The following is a 26,382-nucleotide window of genomic DNA, read 5'->3' as shown; positions in this document are numbered from 1 at the left end:
ATAATTATATTTTTAATTCCAATACAGTTTTAAAACATTTTATTCTTAAGACCTAGTTCTGAAAATCATTTGATGCACCCACTATATACCAGTGGCGCCAACAGTACCCAGCGTTCCAAGGTACCGCCAGACAGGAGGTTATAGAAAGAAACCGGCATACGGTCGCGTGGCGTCCCACTGCGCCGCTGCTAACCTGGTGTCCCGGCCATGGAGGGGTGGCCTACCCTCATCCGATGGCAACCACAGGACAACCTCACAATATCACCTGCGTGCTCCTCACACCCACCTGCGCGCTAATCACAACCGTGTGCACACTAACCATATCACATATAAACAGAACACTAGTACATGCACGGTGCAGCTAAAAATCATAAAATCCACATATTGAATTTATATATCAAAACTGCCACTTTTGCATAAACACAGCGGGTATATTCCATCCGCTTGAACCCGGGAAATTCTCCATAATTTCTTTATAATCAATACCATAAATTCCATGATTTTCAAATCCACCAACTCCCAAATCCACCAATTCAAATATTCACATTTTTCCAATAGCATAAATAATTCTCGAAACATAATAATTAAATCTCATAATATTCCATGGGCATATTTTATAAAAATTGGAGTCACCAACATAAACAAATATTTTCCTTGAAATATTTGAAAATCAAATCATGCCCAATTTAATATTAAAACCACCCAAATTTCAAAATTCACAAAACCATAAAATAATTTCACATGGCATAATTTTATATAAGGCATATTTCCTTTAATCAAAATAAAATGCACTAATAATTTCACAATAAATCCAATAAATATTTGGCACATAGAAATTAAATTCCAAATATTTAAATCACACATAATATGCACCAATTAAATTCCCAAAATTAATTTGAAGGTGGGTCACTCACCTGGAGCACGTAATTAAACCATGATCCACCATGGGATCGATTTCACGACTCACCGGTGCTCCTAGAACAAAATTCACAGACAGTCAAATAAATTAATATTTTAATCGGGTAAATAATACCCTGTACCCGGCGGGTCAAACACAAACGTTAACCAAAATGGTCGAATAATATACCAAATCGAAGCTTGAGCGACGAGGATTACAAATCCGGTCTCCATCGACCCCAATTCCGCCGGAGGTGGCCGGAATTTGGCCGGAAAGCTTCGGCCGGATTTAAACTTGAGGGATCTCTCAAACAATGGGGATTTTGGGCAAACTAACCCCAGGAATGGACTTAGAGGGGTCGAAAATGGTGGGATAGAGGTATGGATCGGGCTGGTTTGGTCGGAAACTGCGAGAATCGCTGGAAAAACATAACCGGCCGCCGTCGGCTTCACCGGCCCGATCTGGGCGCGTCCGGCGGCGACTGGCGGGCAATTTGGGGGTCGAGATCGCGGCGAGGTGGGCTTCCCCGGTGACCGGCGTGTGTGGCATTCCGACGACTGAAATCCGGCCAAACGTCGGTCAAAGAGAGAGGGAGAGAGTCAAAGGAGAGAGAGAGAGAGAGAGAGAGAAAAATAACTGTTGGTGTTTTGATGGCTCGGGGAAGAAGAAGGGAAAAAAAAGAAGAAAAAGAAAAAAAGAAAAAGAGAAGAGAAGGAGGTGTTTTTCCCACGTGGGGAAAAGAAAAGAAAAAGAAAAAGAAAAAGAAAAAGAAAAAGAAATAAAAGAAAATTAATTAAATAATAAATATTATTATTTAAAATAATAATAAAAATAATTTGATATTACACATGGTTGACATGTGGCTTCTCAACATGGTGACACATGGTCACCTTCATTAAGTCACACATGGCACATCGTTACACGTTTAAAAATAATATTAAAATAATACAGTATTTGAAAAACTCTACAGGTCCATAACTTTCAAACCACATGTCCAAATCGGACGTGCCGCTAGTCTATGGACTCGTATCGACGAACACTTTACAATCATACATGAGTCAAAGCTCAACCTTGCATGAATAAAAAGTCAACTCCGGCACCCCTTGGACAGTTTGGACCTCAACTTGTTTTGCTCATAACTTTCAAACCGTAGCTCCGTTTTCAACGTGCTACTAGTCTACGAACTCGTGCCAACGTGTACTTCGTAACGGTACCTCAGTCAACCTAGAATTCCAATCGGATCAAAAAGTCAACTTTTGACCCCTTCGGTCAACGGTCAACATGCGAAAATTCCAACATGGTTCGGGACAGGGTGTTACATCTCTCAATTTCTTCTTTTCTCTTGGCATTTGTTTTCCTTCTCAATTCTTCTTCATAAACAACTTCCTCTAAAAGTCTAGGCTTTCAATCTAGAATTTTCCAACCACATGTAGCATTTTTCTTTCCCATATTGTTTGAAAATTACGTGACATATCCATAGGCATATAACTTATATTTGAATATAATATATATATATATATATATATAAATGTCTTGCTATGCGGGTTGAAGTAAAGATCATTGTTTTGACATCAAACACAAAGAAAAAAGCATGTTTCCATCTTTTCTTCTTTTTGAAGTATCCATAGGCATCTCTCAATTTCTTCTTTTCTCTTGGCATTTGTTTTCCTTCTATTTTATTATATTTCTAAATTAAACTTGCACCCAGAACCCCTTAACAAGAGCATCATAAGTACTAGACTTGGAATTTTAATATAATATATTCTTAACAAAGTCAACTTAGAGATTTGCATTCCAGGTCTTGCTGGAAAAGAGTTTCAGGCTTAAGGTGTTCTGTCTTTAATTTTTCGCTTTTCAAGCAGGTTTGCTTATGCGTGCCCTATTTTTAATGTCCTGTTTTGCTTATTTGCTAATTTTTTTTTTCTTTTTTTATATGTCCTGTTCTTCAAGCTTATTTCAATGATTTACATTGCAAATGTACAAATGGTCTAATTACTTATATATATATATATATATATGGTGAATAAAGAATAAATGATTTGCATATATGTGTCATTTGTGTTTTAGCTGCCAAGGATGACCATACTCAAAAAATTGGCTATGTATAGGTGAAACTTAAACAGAGATGCAGAAGTGCCTAATTGTATAAAATTCTAGGAAATAATTGATACTCAAATGTTAATTAATAATTAGAACTTACATCTACGTAGTCGTTTTGTAAAATTGGATTCAACTCTTGACTAGAATTCTAATTTATGGAATTAATAGAGCACAACGGATAAAGGCATAAGTCTGCAGAATTCCAACCAAAGTGGGTAAAAAGAATATCTATTGCAAATTACAATAACAAACATGAACATGGTACTGAATATCAAGAACATATAATTTGCTCAACTTTGGATTGCTACAAATTGCCTCGAATTGTTAATTAGTTCCTTTAAAACTTTGCTTAAGTCACCTTAGCATACCTCTAACATTTTCATGCGTCTCTTCTAGTACCTTAAGTTTTTTTGTCAGTTGTTTTCATACCCGTTCCTTGATGCTTAGTTTTTTACAACTTCTCTGAGTTTGTCAATCTCGGCATCCCATTGAAGGAAGATAGTGTACTTCTCAGAGACTACTTCATCAACAGCTATATCGTCTTCCTGAGTTGATGTGCTTGATTCATTTTCTAGCTGTTTAGAAGAGGATACCTCCAATTCTGTGGTTCCTTTCTATAATAAGCAGAAATTGGAACTTAATTAATCAAAACATTGAATCAAATTTAACAAAACTAAAAGCATATGTAAACATGAATCAAATAAACATTTTGTACTACTAAATAGACATGGTAGATAAGGATATTCTCATAAAAGAAAAAAAATTCTAAATGCCATAAGCTGGTCAATGATCTTAGTATATTTAAGTAGTAAATAGAATTATGTGCATACCAAAGAAAGAGTGCATTCGAAATGAGCGACAAAACACAAGCACTCTTCGCAATAATAAACACCATGATCTGGATCTCTTCTTTCTTCACAAATATCATAATAATAGTTATTCGAGTCATCTTCTTGAAATGAACTAATAAGAGTGAAGGGATGCACATGATCATAATAATTAATAGTAAGAGGCAACAAGAGACATTCAGAGTGGATATTGAAGTTGCAGTCAAAACAAAGATATGAGTTGCTTTTGCAAAGGGTGTTACACGCAAAGCAGTGAAGAACGTCATCAAACCTGTCTTCACACAATGCATAAGAGGATGCTCATGATGTCCAAGCATCAGAGTTGGCTTGAAGAATGAATATCAAAGGTGAAGATTGGCGGGACACTCTGGACAATGTAGGAAAAATGTATCATCCATTCTTTCTATACATACAAGGCAGCATAGTTCTTTGAACTCAGCCGGTGGCTTCAGAAGAAGGGTGAGAACATGTTGTGGTTGAAAATGGTGCTGCATCTATTTTGGCACTTGAGAACATGGTACATGGAGATAGAAAGTGTTGGAAAAATTGTACGAAATATATATGTAAATACATGTGGATACAATAAAATAATGTAAAAAGAATTACATAAATATTCAGAGAATTTAGAACCCGTATTTTCGTAAATTGATCTACTTTCTAGAAGTCTAACCGAGGTCTATGTGATATCACAGTGTCCTTGAGACGTTTTACGCCCATCGGGTAGGAGTTTTATGACAAATATCTCCCAAGATACAACGGTTGCAAGATCTTGGACACGGAACCTCCAAAACCTTTCCTCCAAACTTTTGTGTACCTTCACTTTACCACTATGAAAAATCACTGTAATCTTTTCTCTCTGTGTTTTTCACGTATCTCCTAAAAATTCAATTTTTCTATATTTCTTTTTTCAGTGTTTTCTTGAAAAAACTGAAAGAACGTTAGAAAGGAATGTGTGAAAAACCAACTGTCCACTCAAAAGTCCTTTTTTTCCTTCAAACTCTCAGCTCCTTTATTTTCAAAATATTATTTGATTTATTAATTCAAAACCAACAGTAGAAAATAAAACAAAGCCCAAAAACCTTAAGGCCCAAATCATTCACATTGTTAGGCCCAAAATTCAACAATCCCCCAGATGAATAATTTGATTTCTAAAACAAACATGACTTTGGTGGTAAAGCTCTGCAGTTGGAACCTGCATAGGATAGATAGATGTTACTTTTTGAACCTTCCCTTGTGAGACTACATATACTTTACTGACTAATGGTAGATGCGTTATCTTTGAACCATTTCATCCTTTGTGTAAATGACAACATAGCCCACACATGATTCTTTTCTGGTACACTTCAGTTCTCATTGTTGTGTTCATTTTGGCCCTGAACACCTCCCTGGTTCTGTAAGAGTTTCTAAAGAATTGCGTTTTTAACAATTCTCCTTTGAAGCAGCCACTCTTCTCTCTCACATAGGTAATTCCTATTCCTAATGTAATTAGCATAACTATGCATAGATTACCACACATGCTTATAGGAATCATTAAAAGCATACTTTATGCTTAGCCTTTTTCTATCACTATTTCATCATAGGAATGGACAGAGGATTAACCCCTACAGTAATCCATATCAGTCTTTACAATTATGTTGTCCCATTGAACCTAGATCTTGGGATCTCCAGTCAACTAGGTTGCATTTCCATCGTATTGACTTTATTCACAGGCTTCAATTCTATTCCTCTCGACAACTTCTCAACTAATTCTCTATTTAACCCTTTTGGTTAGTGGATCCACAATGTTATCTTTTAACTTTACATAGTCTATTGAGATAACTCCAGTTTAGATTAACTGTCTGATGGAATTATGTCTACACTTTCTATTATACATAATATTATGTGCCCTGCCAATCGCAGATTGACTATCACAATGTAAACTTATTGCTGGCATAGGTTTAGGCCACCTAGGAATGTCCTCTAAAAATTGGCGTAGCCATTCTACCTCTTCACCATATTTATCTAATGCAATAAACTCATATTCCATCGTGGATCGAGCTATCACAGTTTGTTTTGAGGACTTCCACATTACGGTTGCACCCGCTAATGTGAACATATAGCCACTGGTGGATTTTGAATCCTTTATATCTGATATCCAATTTGCATCACTATATCCATCTAATTCAGAAGGATATCTTGTATAATGCAGTACATATTCACGAGTATATCGTAAGTACCTTAGTACTCTAACGATTTCTTTCCAATGATCATCATTTAGATTACTCGTGTATCTACTCAGTCTACTTATAGCATAGGCTAAGTCTGGTCTGGTGCAACTCATCAAGTACATCAGACTTCCAATCACCCTAGCGTGTTCCATTTGAGATACACTTTCCCCTTTGTTTTTGGATAAGTGTAAACTCAAATCTATAGGTGTTCTGGCTACACTAGTATCATTACTACTAAATTTAACCAGTATTTTATCTACATAATGAGTTTGACTAAGCATGATTCCATTCGAAGTCCTCGTGATTTTCATACCTAAAATCACATCAACAAGCCCATATCTTTCATGTCAAATTTAGAATTTAGCATGACTTTTGTAGTTCGGACCATATTGTCATCACTACCTACTTGAGTATGTCATCTACATACAAATATAGAATGACATATCCATTCTCTGTATCTTTTACATAGATACATTTGTCACATTCATTTATTTTAAATCCATATTTTAGCATGGCATTATCAATTTTTTTATACCATTGCTTTGGAGCTTGTTTAAGTCCATATAAGGACTTTACCAATCTACAAACTTTCTTTTCTTGTCCTGGAGCGGTGAAACCTCAGGTTGCTCCATGTAGATCTCTTCATCCAGATCTCCATTCGGAAAGGCTGTTTTCACATCCATTTGATGCACTTCAAGATCTCGTAAAGCAGTGATCGCTAGTACCATCCTTATGGAATTTATTCTCGTTACTAGAGAATAAGTGTCAAAATAATCAAGGCCTTCTTTTTGCTTGTATCCCTTAATTACACGCCTTGCCTTGTATTTATCTATTGTTCCATCTGCTTTCATCTTCCTTTTAAATATCCATTTGTAAGCCAAAGGTTTACAACCTAGAGGAAGATCTACTAATTCTTAAATGTGATTCTGCACGATGGAATCAATCTCACTTTTTATAACTTCTTTCCATAAATTCCTTTGAGGAGAATTTATAGCTTCTTGGAAGCTTTGAAGTTCACTTTCTAGCATATAAGTAAGAAAATCTAGACCGTAGGATTTTTTGGTTCTTACTCTTTTGCTACGTCTAATCTCATCCTCAGTCTCATCTTCATTCTTTTGCTCTCGATCACTATCATTATTATCATCATCACTAATAGCATCGTAAGTTCATTTAGATGAACTCGGTCCTTCTTCCACTTTATATGGAAAAATATGTTCGAAAAATGATGCATTTCTCTATTCCATTATTATGTTCTTGTGAATATCAAAAATTTCTTACCTATGCACAAGAAACCGATACGCACTACTATTCTGTGCATATCCTATGAAAATGTAATCAACAGTTTTGGGACCTATCTTCACCTTCTTAGGTGTAGGTACCACTGCTTTGGCTAGACACCCCCACACTCGCAAATATTTGTAAGAGGGTTGTCTTCCCTTCCACAACTCATAGGGTGTCTTCACCTGATCTTTCTGGGGCACCTTATTTAAAAGGTCGTTTGCTGATAAAATGGCTTCCCCCCATAAGTTCTGAGGTACTCCAGAACTTATCAGCATTGCATTTATCATTTCTTTTAAAGTTCTATTTTTCCATTCAGCCACACCATTTGATTGTGGCAAATATGGTGGAGTAACTTCATGTATTATGCCATGTTAGCACAATACTCTCCAAATGGAGTTACATACTCCCCACCACGATCACTTTTGATCACTTTAATATTTTTGTTAAGTTGATTCTCAACTTCCATTTTACAAAGAATAAATTTCTCTATAGCCTCATCCTTGCTCTTTAGCAAGTATACATAGCAATATTTCATGCTATCATCAATAAAAGTGATAAAATACTTATTACCACCTCTAGTCAGTGCGAATTTTAAATCACATACATCACTATGTATTAAATCCAAAGGTTCATTATTTCTATTAATTGTTTGATATGATGACCTCGTTGATTTTGCTTCCACACAAGTTTCACACTTATGATTGGAATCAATTTCAAACATGGGAATACGATTTAAGTTAATTAACCTCCACAGAGAATTAGAATTAACATGTCCTAGTCTACCATGCCATAAAATGGAAGACTCAAGCAAGTAAACAAAAGAACTACTAGCTTTATTCATTTCTTTAGGCTTTACAATCATTACATTGAGTTTAAATAAACCATTGACTACAGAGCCTTTTCCCACAAACATTCCAAATTTGGACAAAGTAACCTTATCTAACTCAAACACTAAGCGAAAACCATGTTTGCTCAACAGTGATCCAGATACCAGATTCTTGTGAATGTCTGGAACATACAGTACATTATTCAGAGTCAGTTCTTTTTCCGAGATCATCTTCAGGATTACTTTGCCCTCGCCTTGGATTTATGAGGTATCGGAGTTCCCCACGCACAACTTCTCCCCATTTTTCTTTGGTTCAAAGGAAGTAAACATACTCCTATCACTCTCTAGGATTGGATCCCACCAAGTCCACCTCAGATATCATAGCACTAATGATACGAACCTAGGACAACCTGCTCCTAAACCCGTATTATATTAGCCCGGATCTTAATTAAGTTCAAGTTCTAATGGAATGGACCTCAACCCCTAACCAACCTGTGGTTATAAACCTTGGTATAATGTAGACGCCACAATAGGGGATGGTAAACCTATTGATAAGTCAAGCTAAAACAACCAATTCTCTAATGGTGTTTTAGGTGTTCTCAAAGAACAAAGAGATAATTAATCTCATAAGTATTTTCTTAATCAAATCAAAGTTGTTTTCATATTGAAAAATAAGCCTTTAAATAGGCTACAAAGCCACGAAATAAAATCCTAGAACATAAAGAAAACCAGCCACCACACATAAAGAAACCTAGTTGGCTGAAACTATACTTCCTTTCCTAATCTAAGTTTGATTAATTAATTCCTTTATATTAAATTAGGAATTAATTAATTTACAATGGAAAGAATAAAATAAAAACCTTCCTAAAGTTATTTTTCCAGAAAATAAATAAATAAAAGCCAAAAAGTAATGGTAGTTTCCTAAAACAAAAAGTAAAAACAAATTAGGAAACTAAAAATGCTAGCCTTTTTGATCAAGTTGACTTTGATCAATCTTTGACCTCTTTGACCTTCAAATCAGCTTCTAGATGATTTTTAGGATGCCAAATAAGCTGAATATGAAGTCCCACACGTTACCCATGCTTGGAAAAATAAGAAAAGGCTAATACAGTAAAATACAGTAAAGCCAGCAAGCAATACAGCAAATTCGGCCAAATTGTTGAGGCTGTCCGTACAAGCCCTTTTTGATTGCATTTGAGGCTGATTTAACTTAAATCCATGACCTCTTAGGCATATTTATTGAACCCATAAAGCATTGGAACCATTTCATGCTTCTTGGACTCCAAAAATGTACCAAAACCGTCACCCGGGTCCGTATCAGCTTCCACCACTTGGATGCTTAGAATAGGCTTTGTATCTTCAAGTATGGAAAAGCTTTGTTGAGATTGATTACCCTCTATATAAATACTCCCAGGTTGCCCTTAAATCTCTTAATTTGAGCTCTTGTGATTGGCCTAGTCTTCATCCGTGTCGAGTCAGCACCCCAGCGGGTTATCGATGGAGCGGGCTCGGGTGGAATCACATCAACTAAGGTCAATGTCATCAACCTCTCGAGTGATGTCCTCCATCACCTGTGCCTGTTCCTCTTTCTCTTTGGCAGCCTACATTCCGTAGCTTTGTGTCCCATCTCGTCACAGTTAAAGCACCTGCCTTGAAACTTGGCATTTTGAAGATTCCTCCTTTAGGCCCCAACTTAGAAGCTTTTCCAATTTTCTTTTTATTCTTGGAGCTCTGACCATGCTTCACAACATTGGCCTTCTGTAGGGCCTTTGAAGCTTTTTTATCAGACTTCCTGTTGAAATCTTCAATGCGAAGCTTACTAATAAGAGTCTCCATGTCCATCTCCTTTCTTTTGTGCTTCAGATAATTCTTGAAGTCACTCAAACTTAGAGATAGCTTCTCAATCATACAAGCCACTTGTAAGGCTTCATTCATGATCATCCCTTTAGCGAGCATTTCTTGAATCAGCACTTACAACTCATGTACTTGATTCATTAATGGCTTTGTATCCACCATCAGGTAGTCCAAGAATTGGCCTCTAATAAACTTTTTGGACCCAGCATTCTCAGTCTTGTACTTTTGATCTAGTGTTTCCCACAGCTCCTTAGTTAACTTCGTGCCACAGTATACTCCATACAGGACATCAGAAAGGCCATTCAGGACATAATTCCGACATAAGTAATCGGAATTATTCTATGCATCCACCACCATTAATGTCTCCCTATCACTCTCTTCATTATTGGGTGGCGCATCTTCAGTCAAGTAATTCACAAGTCCTAGGGTGGTTAAGTAAAATAGCATCTTCTGCTGCCACCTCTTGAAGTTTGCTCCATTAAACGTCTCAGGTTTCTCTACATGACTAGTAGAAGGAGGCATCTGGATCCCAAAAGTCTGAATGGGGACAATCCTATTGTCTCCACTTGCCATTTCTGTATTTTCTTAAATTGATCTGCTTTCTGGAAATCTAACCGAGGCCTGTGTGATACCAAAGTATCCTTAAGACATTTTAGGCCCACCGGTACAGGAGTTTTGTGATGAACATCTCCCAGGATACAATGGTTGCAAGATCTTGGACACGGCACCTCCAAAACCTTTCCTTCGAACTTTTGCGTACCTTCACTTTACCACTATGAAAAATCACTGTAATTTTTCTCTCTGTGTTTTTCATGTATCTCCCAAAAAACCCAATTTTTCTGTATTTCTTTTTTTTTTGTGTTTTCTTGAAAAAAAAACCGAAAGAACGTTAGAAAGGAATGTGTGAAAAACCAACTCTCCACTCAAAAGTCCTTTTTTCCTTCAAACTCTCAACTCCCTTATCTTCAAAATATTATTTGATTTAATAATTCAAAACCAATGGTAGAAAATAAAATAAAGCCCAAAAACCTTAAGGCCCAAATCATTCACATTGTTAGGCCTAAAATTCAATAGAAAGGACATTCAGTGCAGTTGAAGATTAGAGCATATTCTATGTCGAGCCCACATGCATTATAGAATTCAGTCTGTCCCCATCTCACCATAGAAGGAAGCAGATGATGATTTTCATGATCATGAAGGAAATGACGAATCTCATACTTATGGATTTCCTTGTTGAGAAAAAATTCATTTTTGCAAGCACCATTAAGGAAGAAATCACACTCATCACAATAGCAGGAGCCTAAAATCCAGGTTCCTCATCCACAGACACAACATACCAACACTTCGATCGTATTTATGAGTTTTGAAGCTAGGGATAACCAAAGGGTGTTGTGGGTGAAGTGGGTGGTGCACATAGTTGAATTTAGCACATTCTTTGTGCAGGTAATACTCACATCCTAATTTTGAGCATCCATAGCAGTCATGCCGAGGCAACACTGGCTGCTTACACTGATGGCATGTTGGAGCATCATTGTCTGATTCACTCTGCATAACAAGTCGCAAAGGATGTTCATGGCCGTGATGCACTACCATCAATTTTTCCATGTCTCTCTCTTTCCACCATCAATCTAAAGGAAAAAAGAAGAATCTACCCAAATGATGATCAAACAAGTTTTTAACCAGCTGATATCCTGTCCATATATGAATAACACTTTCAAAAGGACAATTAATTTAAATAAAACTAATTTAGAGGGTTGTTGAAGATGCTGAAACACGAATTCAGTTGTATTTAGGTGGCTTTTCTCTCTCTATTACAACTTGTTAATTGTTTTTTTTTTTTTTTTTTTTGGGGACATATGGTACAACTTGTTAATTATTTATTAAGACTTGCTATTATTACTTTCAAAAATAAATAAATAAATAAATAAATGTATATCCATTTTGTTGAAAAATTTACAAGGAGTTTAGGGTAAATAATCAAAGTCTTGGTTAATAAGAAATGATAACTTGAGCAATTTAGTAATTATATATGGAAAAGACTTGACCATTAGAAAACTGTTTAAAAAATTTTAAGGTGGCGTATTTTTTTATTATTTTAAATCAACAACTAGCCAAAAATAAAACCCCTAGTTAAGTTAACTTTGAAATCACAATATAAAATGCAGCAGGAAACATAAAGGATCTGAGCAAGTCAAACTATGCAGCTGTTGAAATGTCAAATTAAAGATTTAATCACATATGCTCTGGCATCATCAAGAGTTGAAATTTTTTTTCTTTTTCTACAAACTTATTAATTAACTTAGAAGATTTTAAAAGGCACACCAGTATCTGTTACTTTCATAAAATAAATAATTTATCCATTTTGTTGAAAATATGGATATGGTAGAGGACAGTACGCTCACAAATATATATATATATATATATATAATTATTTAGAAGAAATACAAAATTTTTCTTTTTCAGAACAACAAAATCAAAATTTGATAAATTCATTTTCTCAGTGGCCTATCAACTCGGATAATGGCATCAACGCCACATAAATGAGACTAATAAATTGGATATTACTAATAGCTAATTTACCAGTAAAACCTTAGGAAAAAATTTTCTACCGACTGTCCAGCAGCTGCTTCAGTGATGGTGTGAAACCACTTTGTTTGAAGGGAAAAGAAAATGAAACAGATTAGCTTTTGAAAGCAATAAGCATGATAACAATTGATAAATCCTCTCTTTATATAGGTATGAACAACCTTCCAATTTTAGAGGAGAGCATGCTAGCACTTTCTGGTTTTCAGTAGAACACAACACAGCTGGCAGCATAATGCAGATTACAATAACAAACATGAATATGTTACTATACATATATGGAGAACACATAATTCTGCTTATTGACCAAGCTTTGCTAACCGGTTCCTTTAAAGCTTTCCTTGAGTCTTCTTAGTATAGTTTCTACTTTTTCCTGACTCTCATCACATTCCTCAAGTTTTCCTATAAGTTTTTTGCTAAGTCTTTTCTGAATAATTAGTTGTTTAACCACTTCTCTAAGTTTTGCAATCTCTGCATCCAATTGAAGAAAAATGGTGTACTCTGGGGAGACTAATTCATCTTCAGTTAGTGACATATCTTCTTCTTCTTCCTTAGTCTAATTATCTCTTTCCCATTTAACCTCTGTAATGAAGTTCTCATCTTGCACCCGTAGACTAGATGGTACCTCCCACTGTGTAAAAACCAAAAATTGGAATTCAAATCAAAATATTGCCTAATCTTAACAACGTAAAGGTAAATATAAATAAAATTAAACGCTTTAATTTTTACTTCTAAATTAACATGGTAGATGGGTATTCTCATAAAAAAGACAAAAACAAGAAAGAAAATTGTAAAAAATCTATGAAAAACTAAGAGTTGATGATATTTGAGGGATGACCATAGAATTATGTACATACCATAGGTAGAATACATTTAAAATGAGCGACAAATGCAGAGCATTCTTCACATACATAAACGCCATGATCAGGATATCTTCTTTCTTCACAAACATCACAATAATATACACCTGAATTATCTTCTCGGAATGAACGAGTAAGGGTGAGGGGATGCACATGATCATCATAAATAATAGTATTTAGTAACGACCAACATTCAAGGTGGATATTGAAATCGCGAACAACACAACATAACATTCTTTGGTCTTTGAAGCAATAGAAGATGGCATGAAACATCATCAAGACATATATCCTTAAAAAGTACAAGAAGATGTTCATGAAGCTCGTATTCACGGTAGGCTTTATCGACATGCAAGACATGGTTCATATTCGAGGTCAGTAGGAGGGCTAGGAAGAAATTTCAAAGAGTGTTCTGGATGAAAAATATTATGTTGTTCCTCCTCTGGAATCTGAGAACATGGTACATAGAGGTAGAAGGAACAACTATTACAATGAAAGATCAGTCTTTCAGAGGTATTCCGCCCACATCCACCACAGGGTTCGTTCTCATGTATAAAAGGGGACAAACGGTGATTCTGATCATGAAGGAAATGTTGAATCTCATACTTCTCATGTAAATCCTCATTACTTGCCAAACAAATCGAGCAATAAACATCGAGATAGAAATCACACTGATCATGACCATAGTCGTAGAAGAAGCTTGACTCTTTTGTTTCTCCATAGAAGTTGCACACAAACTGGTTTCTTTCATCGTTAAAGTTGAGAATGAGAAAGTGTTGTGGATGTAGAGGGTGGTGTATGGTCATGTCCTCATCTTTCAATCTGGCACATTCTACATCCAGGTAATATTCACATTCCATTTCTTGCCATATGAAATTAGCATCAGTCCTTGGCAGTTCATGCCTGCGTCCATGACATGTTTGAAACACAAAGCTTAATTCCTCATACCTGTATCTCACCAAAGCATGTTCATGGCCTGGATGCCATATCTCGAACTTGCTCATTATGTGTCTTCCGATCTCTCTCTAAAGAAAACTTCAATTTAGAATATTGATCAAGCCAGATGTTTGAAGATATGCTCTTCTAGCTACTTAGATAGATGCGCAAGTTGTCCAATATAAGACTTAGAAAATTAATGTTGTTCAATCTCTATTGAAATTAAGTAATTACGAGAATCGTTGAAGATGTTATAAAATAATAATTAAGACCCCGATTAAAAAAAATAGAAACAAAAACACTAATTTTCAGAGTTGTTTATATAAGATGCTACTATCACTAATTTCATAAAAATAATTTATTTATTTTGTCAAAAATATTTACACAAGGTAGATGCCAGTAGGGCACTAAGCTAAGTCAATTTAATCAAGGTCTTCATCATGACTTTTAAATGGCCATGTTGCAATTGATGCTGCACATTTCTAAAAAGAATTCTAGAAATACTTAGGTGGGGTGGCAAGTAAGAGTTTAAGTTTGACTTGACTTCCTCATGTGTGTAAGTGTTCAAGTTGAACTTGGATTCCTAGAATATTCGTGTGTGTAAGAGTTTAAGTTTGATTTTACTTCCTCATGTGTGTAAGTGTTTAAGTTAAACTTTGCTTCGTAGAACCTAGAATATTCATGAATGGTTTAGTTGGCCAAAGAACCCACCTTGTACTTGTATTGATAGGAAGTTATTGCTTCCACAACATATATAACAATTACATTAAAAAAAAAAAAAAGTAGCTTTATCTTATTTTCCTTTCTCCTTTCCTTTCTCCACCGAGAGTATCCCACAATATCTTTCAATAAATTCCATCAGTGGTATCAGAGCCTAGTTAGTTCATAAACTGGGTGTAGTTATTTTCATTCACCATGGCCGAGAACACCTTTCGTACAATTCCAGTTCCAATCTTTAATGGTGAAAACTACGATTTTTTATCTATAAAAATGACCAATTATTTTAGATCCCAAAAATTATGAGATATTGTCAGTGAGGGCTACTCTATTCCTGCTAATATTACCATTCTTGATGACAATCAAAAGAAGGAGCTTGATGAGAATCAACAAAAAGATTCCCAAGCTTTGCTCGTTCTGCAACAAGCCGGGGCGGATGACATCTTTCCAACGATTATGGGAGCTACAACCGCAAAGAAGGCATGGGATACCCTACAGGAGGAGTTTCAAGGCAATATTAAGGTACTTGCCATAAAGCTACAGACTTTGAGAAGAGATTTTGAAAATTTGAAGATGAAAGATAATGAGACCGCTAAAGATTACTACTCAAGAATAAAAGAAGTAGTTAATCAAATGAGAGCCTATGGAGAGAATATTTCTGAAAAGAAAGTAGCAGAAAAAATTTTAATTAGTTACACAAAAAAATATGATGCAATTATTCCTGCTATGGAAGAATCAAAGGATATTGAAAATTTAACAGCAACAGAATTAATGGGCTCTCTAGAAGCATATGAGAAAAGACAAGTAGGCGGAATGAAAACTCTTTGGAAAATGCCTTTCAGTCTCAAAATACTAAAGATCGATGGAAAAAATCACAAGAAAATTCTAGAAATAATCAAAACAAAAATAGCAAATATCCTCCTTGTGATATTTGCAAAAGAAAACGTCATTTGGAAAAAGACTGTTGGTTTAAAGGAAAACCACAGTTCAGAGTGTGTAGAAAATTTGGGCACATAGAAAAAGATTGTCGCTTTAAAAACACACATCAAGCTAATTTTATTGAAAAGAAGGACATAGAAAATCATCTATTCTATGTCTCACAAGGTGAAGATAAAAAGGACACCTGGTATATAGATAATGGTTGCAGTAACCACATGACAAAAGATGAAAGTATTTTTCGTAGCCTAAATAAAATACAAACAAAAGTCAAAATTGGAAATGGGGAATTTATAGAGGCTATAGGAAAAGGAACCATTGCTGTAGAAACCAAAAAGGGTAAACAGTACATTACTGATGTAACACCCCGTCCCGAACCATGTCGGAATTTTTGCACGTTGACCGTTGACCGTTGACCGAAGGGGTCAAAAGTTGACTTTTTGATCCGGTTGGAATTCTAGGTTGACTAAGGTACCGTTACAAAGTACACGTTGGCACGAGTTCGTAGACTGGTAGCACGTTGAAAACGGAGCTACGGTTTGAAAGTTATGAACCTGTAAAGTTTTTCAAATACTGTATTATTTTAATATTAATTTTAAACGCATAACGATGTGCCACGTGTGACTTAATGAAGGTGGCCATGTGTCACCATGGTGAAATGCCACATGTCAACCATGTGTAAAATCAAATTATTTTTATTATTATTTTAAATAATAATATTTTTTATTTAATTATTTTTATTTTTCCTTTTTTCTTTTCTCTTTCTTTTCCTTTTTCTTTTCTTTTTCTTTTTCTTTTTCTTTTCTTTTCCCCACGTGGGAAAACACCATTTCTTTTCTTTTTTTTCTTTTTTTTCTTTTTCTTTTCTTTTTTTTCTTTTTTTTCTTTTTCTTTTCTTTTTTCCTTTTTTTTCCTTCTTCTTCCCCGAGCACCAAAACACGCACAGTTGTTTTTTTTTCTCCCACCGGCCGTCCCTCTCTCTCTCCTTGCTGCACTTTTTCCGGCCACCCATGCTGTACACGCGCCAACCAGTGACGTGCGGAAGGAGGAGGCGAGCTCGGCCGCCAATTTTCACGGTCACCAGCCGCCGGACGCTCGCCGATCGGGCCGGAGAAGCCGCCGGCCGACAAAATTTCTCTCTCCTCTTTTCTTGTGTTTTCCGGCCAGCCCAGTCCAAATTAAACCTCCTCTCCCCCTATTTTGGGTCCCCTGAGTTCAAAAATGGCCTCCAATCTCAAAAATTCGAAGCGGTTTGTGAGATATGAGGAATTGAAAATCGGCCGAAACTTTCCGGCCAAATTCCAGCCACCTCCGGCGGAATTGTGGTCGATGGAGACCGGTAATGCGATCCTCGTCCCACGAGCTTCGATTTGGTATATTATTCGACCATTTTGGTTAAAGTTTGTGTTTGACCTCCCGGGTACCGGGTATTATTTACCCGATTAAAATATTAATTTATTTGACTGTCTGTGATTTTTGTTCTAGGAGCACCGGTGAGTCGTGAAATTGATCCCGTGGTGAATCGTGGGTTAATTTCGTGCTCCAGGTGAGTGACCCACCTTCAAATTAATTTTGGGAAATTTAATTGGTGAATATATTATATGTGATTTAAATATTTGGAATTTAATTTCTATGTGCCAAATATTTATTTGATTTATTGTGAAATTATTTCTGAATTTATCGGATTTAAGAAATGTGCATTTCACCAATTTATGCCATGTGAAATTATTTTATGGTTTTGCGAATTTTGAAATTCGGGTGGTTTTAATGTTAAATTGGGCATGATTTGATTTTCAAATATTTCAAAGAAAATATTTGGTTATGTTGGTGATTTCAATTTTTATGAAATATGCCCATGGAATATTATGAGATTTGATTATTATATTTCGAGAATTATTTATGCTATTGGGAAAATGTGAATATTTGAATTGGTGGATTTGGGAGTTGGTGGATTTGAAAATCATGAAATTTATGATGTTGATTATAAAGAAATTGTGGAGAATTTCCCGGTTCAAGCGGATGGACTATGCCCGCTGTGTTTATGCAAAATGTGAAAATTGTTATATAAATTAAATTTATGGATTTTATGATTTTTAGATGCACCGTGCACGTACTGGTGTTCTGTTTATTTGTGATATGGTTAGTGTGCACACGGTTGTGATTAGCACGCAGGTGGGTGTGATTAGCGCGCAGGTGATGTGATTAGCACGTAGGTGGGTGTGATTAGCGCGCGGTTGATATTATGAGGTTATCCTGTGGTTGCCATCGGATGAGGGTAGGCCACCCCCCATGGCCGGGACACCAGGTTAGCAGTGGCGCAGTGGGACGCCACGCGACCGTATGCCGGTTTCTTTCTATAACCTCCTGTCTGGCGGTACCTCGAGACGCTGGGTACTGTTAGCGCCACTGGTATATAGTGGGTGCATCAACTGATTTTCAGAACTGTGTTTTAAAATTAAAATATTTTGAAACTGTGTTGGAATTAAAAATATAATTATTACTGTTCTGGTATTTATTTGGTTGGGGATCTTAAATTGGTTTAATTTTCTTTTTACTTAATTATCCAATAAATTAATTTCCTTTAAATCATAATTTTTGGATGCTTGACTTATTATATTTTATTTGATATTTAGTGAATTAATTGATGTCTTGGTTTTCGGGGATTACGAACAAGGGTTTTGTGAAAAGGTTTTAAAAGGGGAACTTTTCCAACTGAGAGACTTGTAAGGGTTTTGAGAGAAATTATTAATTCCAATTAATTATTATCTATCTACTTATTACCGTGGTATTATATTGTATAGTAGATAGGGTCACTCACTGAGATGATTAGCATCTCACACTCTTAAATTCCGTTCCTCTAGGTACCAGGTGGTCGGTGTTCACTCGGAGCGGACTTGATCTTCCTCGCTGTTTTAGTTCGGCAGTACCCGTTTATTCTTTTATTGCAGTTGTAATATTTCTTTCACTCTTGTTTTATTTATCTTGCACTGGATTACTGTATTTATTTTGAAGTGCTGAAATTTGTGGAACCAAATTGTAGTATTGTGGGAGGAATAAGGGGATGTTTTTAGAAGTGTGTTTTCAGTGCAGGTAATTTGTGGTAAGTAAATCCCTTAAGGGAGGCTCTGCCAGATTTTCCATTGGAGGGTCCGGTAGGGTTTCCCTGGGATCAGGGCTTGTCTAGGGTTCCGGTGGGGAACTTTGGACGGGTCCTGACAACTGATGTACTATTAGTCCCTTAATGTACTGTTAGTCCCTTCTATAGATCAAAATCTCCTTAACGTTGGATAAATGATAGAGAAATGATACTCTCTGCGCTTTGAAGGAGATTCATGTACAATATATGACAAGACAAATAAGCCTGTGGAGATTGCAAAAATCAAGATGAAAGAAAACAGATCCTTTCCAATAGAATGGAAATATGCTAGTGAAGCTTCTATGAAGGCACAAGTAGACATCCCATCGAACTAGCATAAGAGATTTGGTCACTTTCATTTCAATGGCCTCAAGATTCTTCAACAAAAGAACATGATACGAGACTTACCAACTATTTAGGACATCAATGGTACCTGTGAAGCGTGTTTACAAGGTAAGCAGCATCGGTAACCTTTCCCGACAAGCACAGCATGTAGAGCAAAGAAGCCGCTGGAGCTAATTCACATCCATGTTTGTGGACCAATGCGAACTCCATCACCAAACCAAAACAGGTACTTCATATTATTTATTGATGACTTTACTCGAATGACTTGGGTATATTTTCAGCAAGAAAGATCACAAGTCTTTGAGATTTTCAAAAAATTCAAAAATTTAGTCGAAAAACAAAGTGGCTACCAAATCAAAACAATTTGAAGTGATCGAGGAAAAGAATGCATCTTCAAGAAATTCAACGATTTCTGTGAAGATGAAGGTTTGGAGAACCAACTTACAATCAGATATGCACCAGAGCAAAATGGTGTATCTGAAAGGAAAAACAGAACAGTCATGGAGATGGCTAGAACAATGCTGAAGGATAAAGGTCTCCTGAATAGTTTTTGGGCAGAAGCTATCTCTACTGCAGTATATCTACTAAACAAATGCCCAACCAAAGCAGTTCAAAACATGACACCAATTGAAGCTTGGAATGGGAGAAAATCATCTGCAAAGCATCTTAAGGTTTTTGGGTGCATTTGTTATGCCCACATACCCAAGGAAAAGAGAAGCAAATTGGATGACAAGACTTAAAAGGTGATGTGATTCCGCTCGAGCCCGCTCCATCGATAACCCGCTGAGGTGCTGACTCGACATGGATGAAGACTAGGCCAATCACAAGAGCTCAAATTAAGAGCTTTAAGGGCAACCTGGGAGTATTTATACAGAGGGTAATCAATCTCAACAAAGCTTTTCCATACTTGAAGATACAAAGCCTATTCTAACCATCCAAGTAGTGGAAGCCGATACGGACCCAAGTGACGGTTTTGGTACATTTTTGGAGTCCGGAAAGCATGAAATGTTCCAATGATTTATGGGTTCAATAAATATGCCTAACAGGTCATGGAATCAAGTTAAATCAGCCTCAAATTCAATCAAAAAGGGCTTGTACGGACAGCTTCAACAATTTGGCCGAATTTACTGTATTGCTTGCTAGCTTTACTGTATTTTACTGTATTAGCCTTTTCTTATTTTTCCAAGCATGGGCAACGTGTGGGACTTCATATTCAGCTTATTTGGCATCCTAAAAAGCATCTAGAAGCTGATTTGAAGCTCAAAGAGGTAAAAGATTGATCAACGTCAACTTGATCAAAAGACTAGCATTTTTAGTTTCCTAATTTGTTTATACTTTTTGTTTTAGGAAACTACCATTGCTTTTTGGATTTTATTTATTTATTTTCTGGAAAAATAACTTTAGGAAGGTTTTTATTTTATTCTTTCCATTGTAAATTAATTAATTCCTAATTTAATATAAAGGAATTAATTAATCAAACTTAGATTAGGAAAGGAAGTATAGTTCGGCCAACTAGGTTTCTTTATGTGTGGTGGCCGGTTTTCTTTATGTTCTAGGGTTTTATTTTGTGGCTTTGTAGCCTATTTAATATGAATACAACTTTGATTTTATTGAGAAAATACTTGTAAGATTAATTATCTCTTTGTTCATTGAGAACACCTAAAACACCATTAGAGAATTGGTTGTTTAGCTTGACTTATCAATAGGTTTTCCATCCCCTATTGTGGCGTCTAAATTATACCAAGGTTTCTAACCACAGGTTGGTTAGGGGTTGAGGTCCATTCCATTATAACTTGAACTTAATTGAGATCCGGGCTAATATAATACGGGTTTAGGAGCAGGTCGTCCTAGGTTCGTATCATTTGGTATCAGAGCTAAATTTTGTTTAGGTTTGATCTATCTTTATTTGCTTTATTTGTTTTTGTGTTATTCTACAATTTTAGCATTAGGTTAAGGTTGCATCTATCCCATACACGTTCAGCATCTCTTTAAATAAAAAAAAAAACAAAAACGCATTCCTAGTTGAATTAGGTTTCCTTGTTTTACCATATCTTTGTTTCCTTGTTTGTTGGTTGATTTTTCATATTTGTTCTTGGTAATTTTTATTTTTGTGGATTTTTTCTTTGCTGTTTTAGTCTTAAATATTTGCATTCATACATTTAAACAAAAAAAAAAAAAAAAAAAAAACAAAAGGTGACTTACCGCAACAACTTTAAAAAAAAAAAAAAAAAAAACTGCACTTTTGTTCTTGTCACGGGTTTGGTGATTATTAGGAGTTGGAATTGCAAGTTTGTTGTTTCTTCTTGCTACTGCAGTTGTGTTGATATTAGACCTGGCAATTTGGGTCATGACAAGGCGACACGACTCGAAAACGACACGGAATAAATGGGTTTGGGTTTATTATAAATGGGTTCGGGTCATAATCGGGTCATAATCGGGTCAACCCGTTTAACACGATTATTAATCGTGTCATTTTCGGGTTGACCTGTTTAACTCGAAATTGACCCGTTACGACCCATTTATTAAACGTGTCAGTTTCAACCCGACACGATTATACACCTATTACAACCCATTTAAATTTAATTTTAAATTAATATTTTATCACTAATATAATATTTAATAACTAAAAAATATTATAAATTAAAAATTTTATAAAAATAATTTTCTATTACTAATTTTTTAAAAACAAAAAATACATCTTTAATAAAACAAAAACATAAAAATAAAATAAAAATAAAAAAAAATTTTGGGTTAATAGGTTAATTTTCGGGTTAACAGGTTAATAGGTAAGTTTTCGGGTTAATAGGTCAATTTCAGGTTAACGAGTTAATAGGTCAACACGACCCGTTAAAATAATCATGTTAAACGGGTCGTGTCATGTTGACCTGTTTATAAACAGGTCGGGTTAGTGTTTTAGGTACCTGACATGATTAATAAATGGGTTGTGTTCGGGTTAGACATTTTTGACACGATTATTAAACGGGTTGACACGAACATGACCCACCAACACGAATTGCCAGGTATAGTTGATATTCAGTGAGTATTTTAAAAAAAAAAAATTCGGTTGGGTTAAATTTGGTGTTGAAGTTTGTTGCTGGGAATTTCTTGTAGCTGCTGATTTGTTGGTCATCTTTTCAATATTTGGAGTTGTTGGAGATTATTATTGTTGCAGAGAAAAAAAATAAAAAATTGGATTAAAATTGCTAAAGGAATTGATACATAAAAGCTTGGATTACTAAGAACACAACCAACAATCATTCAATATTTTTGTTCTACTTGATTCTTGTTGAATTTGACTTTCCTTTGCCATAATTTTATTCTTGGACTCATAAATTACTACCATCTGGTGCAGTTTTCAAAAATTCCAACGTTTTCCCATTATTTTGTGTTTTCTTGTCTAGAAAGCCGAAAAATTAGGATTTGTTGGATTCTTTCGGTATTGCCTACTTTTTGTTACTGTTTTGTTTATAGGTTTAATTAAAACATACTTGTGATCTAATTGCTGTATTTAAGTGTGTTTAACTAGAACTTTGAGATAATTCTTGGAGTGGAAAAAGACAAGAGAGTGCGAGCTTAAAAGACGGTAAAAGCCGAAACAAGTGTGCAAACACGAGTGTCGAGTCCTTATTTGAGTGAAACACGTAAGGGAGTGAAATTGGTAAGGTCCTATTTTATTTTTATTGCATTATTATACTAACATGACAGAATCATAAATGAGGAGAGGAGATCCACCTTTGAGGATCAATGAGGAGGAGTCCGTAACATTCCATGGCGATGCCCGAGCTACCTGGAGTGGAGACCAAGTGGACATGAGAGCTGTTTTGGAGTCAATACAGCGGGTTAGTGCTCAAGTTGAGCATGTGAATCAAAGGATGGGAAGGCTAGAAGTTTCCCAAGGAATTCCGAACACAAGAAATAGGCAAGAATTCCATGGAGGACGAGGAGGTCACGAGAGACCGAGAGAAGAATTTGATGAGGAGCCATTCGGTGGAGACTTTGGGAAAGGCATGGACGAAACCTTTGCTGTCGAAGAGAAAGCTGGCCATGGAAGGTACAGGAGGGAAGGAACAGATGACAATCTTAGCAATATCAAGATCAACATCCCACCATTCATGGGAAAAAGTGACCCCGAAGCATATTTGGAGTGGGAAGAAAAGATGGAGATGATATTTGACCGCCATAATTATTCGGAGGCTAAGAAGGTGAAATTGGCAGCAATGGAGTTTGGTCATTATGTACTCCAATGGTGGACCAATGAGCAAAACACCCGAAGGAGAGTTGGTGATGACTTGATTACTACATGGTGACAAATGAAAGGAGCCATGCGGAAGCGATTCGTACCATCACACTATCATAGGTTGCTGCATCAAAGACTTCAATCTTTATCTCAAGGACATGGATCCGTGGAGGATTATTACAAGGAGATGGAGATGCTTATGATTAGACTGAACTTGAATGAAGATAGGGAAGCAACCATGGCAAGGTTTCTTGGTGGTTTGAATCGTGAAATAGCCAATCAACTAGAATTGCAACAATATGTGGAATTGGAGGAGATGTTGCATGTGGCTATTAAATTAGAGCATCAATTCAAGAGGAGGGGTGTAAGATCATGGTTTGGAGGTGTTTCCAACAGTGGAAGGTCCAATTCAAGTGGCTGGAGGAACAATCCCATCTATGAAAGCAAGCCAAAGCCGAAAGTCAAAGAAGAAAGTTCAAACTGGCCAAGGAAGGAGACTAGAATCAAATCTGTCCAAGCACCAAAGAATGAGGTAAAATTAGATCCTAAACCTTCTAGAACTCATGATGTTATGTGTTTTAAGTGCAAGGAACGAGAACACATTGGTAGCCAATGCCTGAATAGAAGAATCATGGTGTTAAAGGGCAATGACGAGCTAGAATCGGAAAGTGAAGAAAGTGAGGATGAAGCCAAGCAAGAGGAGGAGGACTTGGAGGATGAACCCGAAACCTTGCAAGCATCCAATGCTGAATTAAACTTGCTTTCTAGGAGAGTACTTGCTGCATACAAAGATGAGGATAAAATTCAAAGAGAGAACATCTTCCACACCCGATGTGAAATTCAAAGTAAGATTTGTAGTATGATTATTGATAGTAGAAGTTGCACTAATGTAATAAGTAACCTTGTAGTTGATAAATTGGGCTTAAAAACAATAAAACATCCGAACCATATAGATTACAATGGCTTAATGATAGTGGTGAGATGAAAGTAAACAAACAAGCCAAAGTAAAATTTAATATAGGTAGATATGAGGATGTAGTTTTATGTGATATTGTACCCAAGATTGCTGGACATATACTATTAGGTAGACCATGGCAATTTGATAAAGATGCTACTCATTTTGGTCGAGAAAATAGTATTGTTTTCAGGTTTAAAGGGAAAAAGATCAAGCTGGAACCATTATCTCCTAAAGAGGTTTACAAAGACCAATTACAAATGCAACAAAGGAGAGAAGCCGAAAAGCTCAAGGAAAAAGCAAGTATGGCACCAACAGCTTCACCATCCTTTCAAGAAGGTAAGAATGAGGTTGCTGGTCAAGGTAAGGTTTCTAAGGCTCATATTGAGTGGAAAGATCAAGGAAAAGCTGAAAGAGAGGGGAAAGAAAGTGGCAAACCTGAGACATTGGAGAAGGAAGAAAAATTTGAAGGTTTGCACCAATCCAAGGGGGAAAAAGAAAAAGAAAGGTCAAGTAGCAATGTTTATTTGAGTTTAGGGGATATTAATAAGGTTATTGAGTGTAAGAAACCTTTGCTGGTCATGATTTATAAAGAAAATTATTTTAATGATCAAACTAACATTGAAGAACTTGAATTGCCAAGTTCAATGATTTCTCTTTTGAAGGAATTTGGAGATGTCTTCCCAAATGAAATTCCAAGTGGACTACCATCCAATCAAGAGGGAAAAGGTGAGCTTGCTGTCTAAGGTAAGTCTTCTAATACTCAGGTTGTGTGGAAAAATTTTAATAAAACCAAGAGTGAGAAACTTGGTGCAAAAGCCGAGAGTGAGGAAGGTGAGATGGCCGTGAGTGAGAAAGGAAAAGGAAGACAAGAAAGGAAAAATATAAATTTTTATCTTAGCTTTGGTGATGTTAATAAAGTAATTATGAATAAGAAATCATTGCTGACCATGAATTTTAAAGATAATTATTTAAAGATGTCTTTATTGCATAGAACTTTATCTGCATTGTTGAGAGCTTTACTTAGTGGCAATTTGAAAATTTGGGAAATATTGTTTGCTAACTTTAAAAAGTGTAATTTTTACCATAATGAGCATGTATTTCTAGATTTTGTTGTAATAGTGTTTGACCCAGGAGAATTGGTTTGGTTTCACTTACAAAAGGAAAGGTTTCCTAAACAAAGAAAGTCAAAGCTCATGCCGCCTATGGATGGACCTTTTCAAGTTTTGGAGCCGAATAACAAGAATGCCTACAAGCTTGATTTACCGAGTGAGTATAACATGAGTGCTGCATTTAATGTTGCTGATTTAACTCCTTTTGCTGCAGGTGATGATCTTGATTTGAGGACAAATCCTTTTCAAGAGGAGGGGAATGATGTGATTCCGCCCGAGCTCGCTCCACCGATAACCCGCTGGGGTGCTGACTCGACACGGATGAAGACGAGGCCAATCACAAGAGCTCAAATTAAGAGATTTAAGGGCAACCTGGGAGTATTTATACAGAGGGTAATCAATCTCAACAAAGATTTTCCATACTTGAAGATACAAAGCCTATTCTAACCATCCAAGTGGTGGAAGCCGATACGGACCCGGGTGACGGTTTTGGTACATTTTTGGAGTCCGGGAAGCATGAAATGGTTCCAATGATTTATGGGTTCAATACATAT

General features: G+C 36.0%; 1 protein-coding gene across 1 annotated transcript; it reads right to left on the bottom strand.

Annotated features, from left to right (window-relative positions):
- Window positions 1-13,795: 13,795 nt before the first annotated feature.
- Window positions 13,796-14,458, bottom strand: LOC125418639 (protein VACUOLELESS GAMETOPHYTES). The gene has a single exon (XM_060813518.1). The coding sequence runs from the start codon at window positions 14,456-14,458 to the stop codon at window positions 13,796-13,798; it is 663 nt and encodes a 220-aa protein (XP_060669501.1).
- Window positions 14,459-26,382: the final 11,924 nt, after the last annotated feature.

This window comes from Ziziphus jujuba, chromosome 12 (assembly GCF_031755915.1).
Source record: "Ziziphus jujuba cultivar Dongzao chromosome 12, ASM3175591v1".
Classification (NCBI taxonomy): domain Eukaryota; kingdom Viridiplantae; phylum Streptophyta; class Magnoliopsida; order Rosales; family Rhamnaceae; genus Ziziphus; species Ziziphus jujuba.
This window is presented reverse-complemented; position numbering and strand designations above follow the sequence as displayed.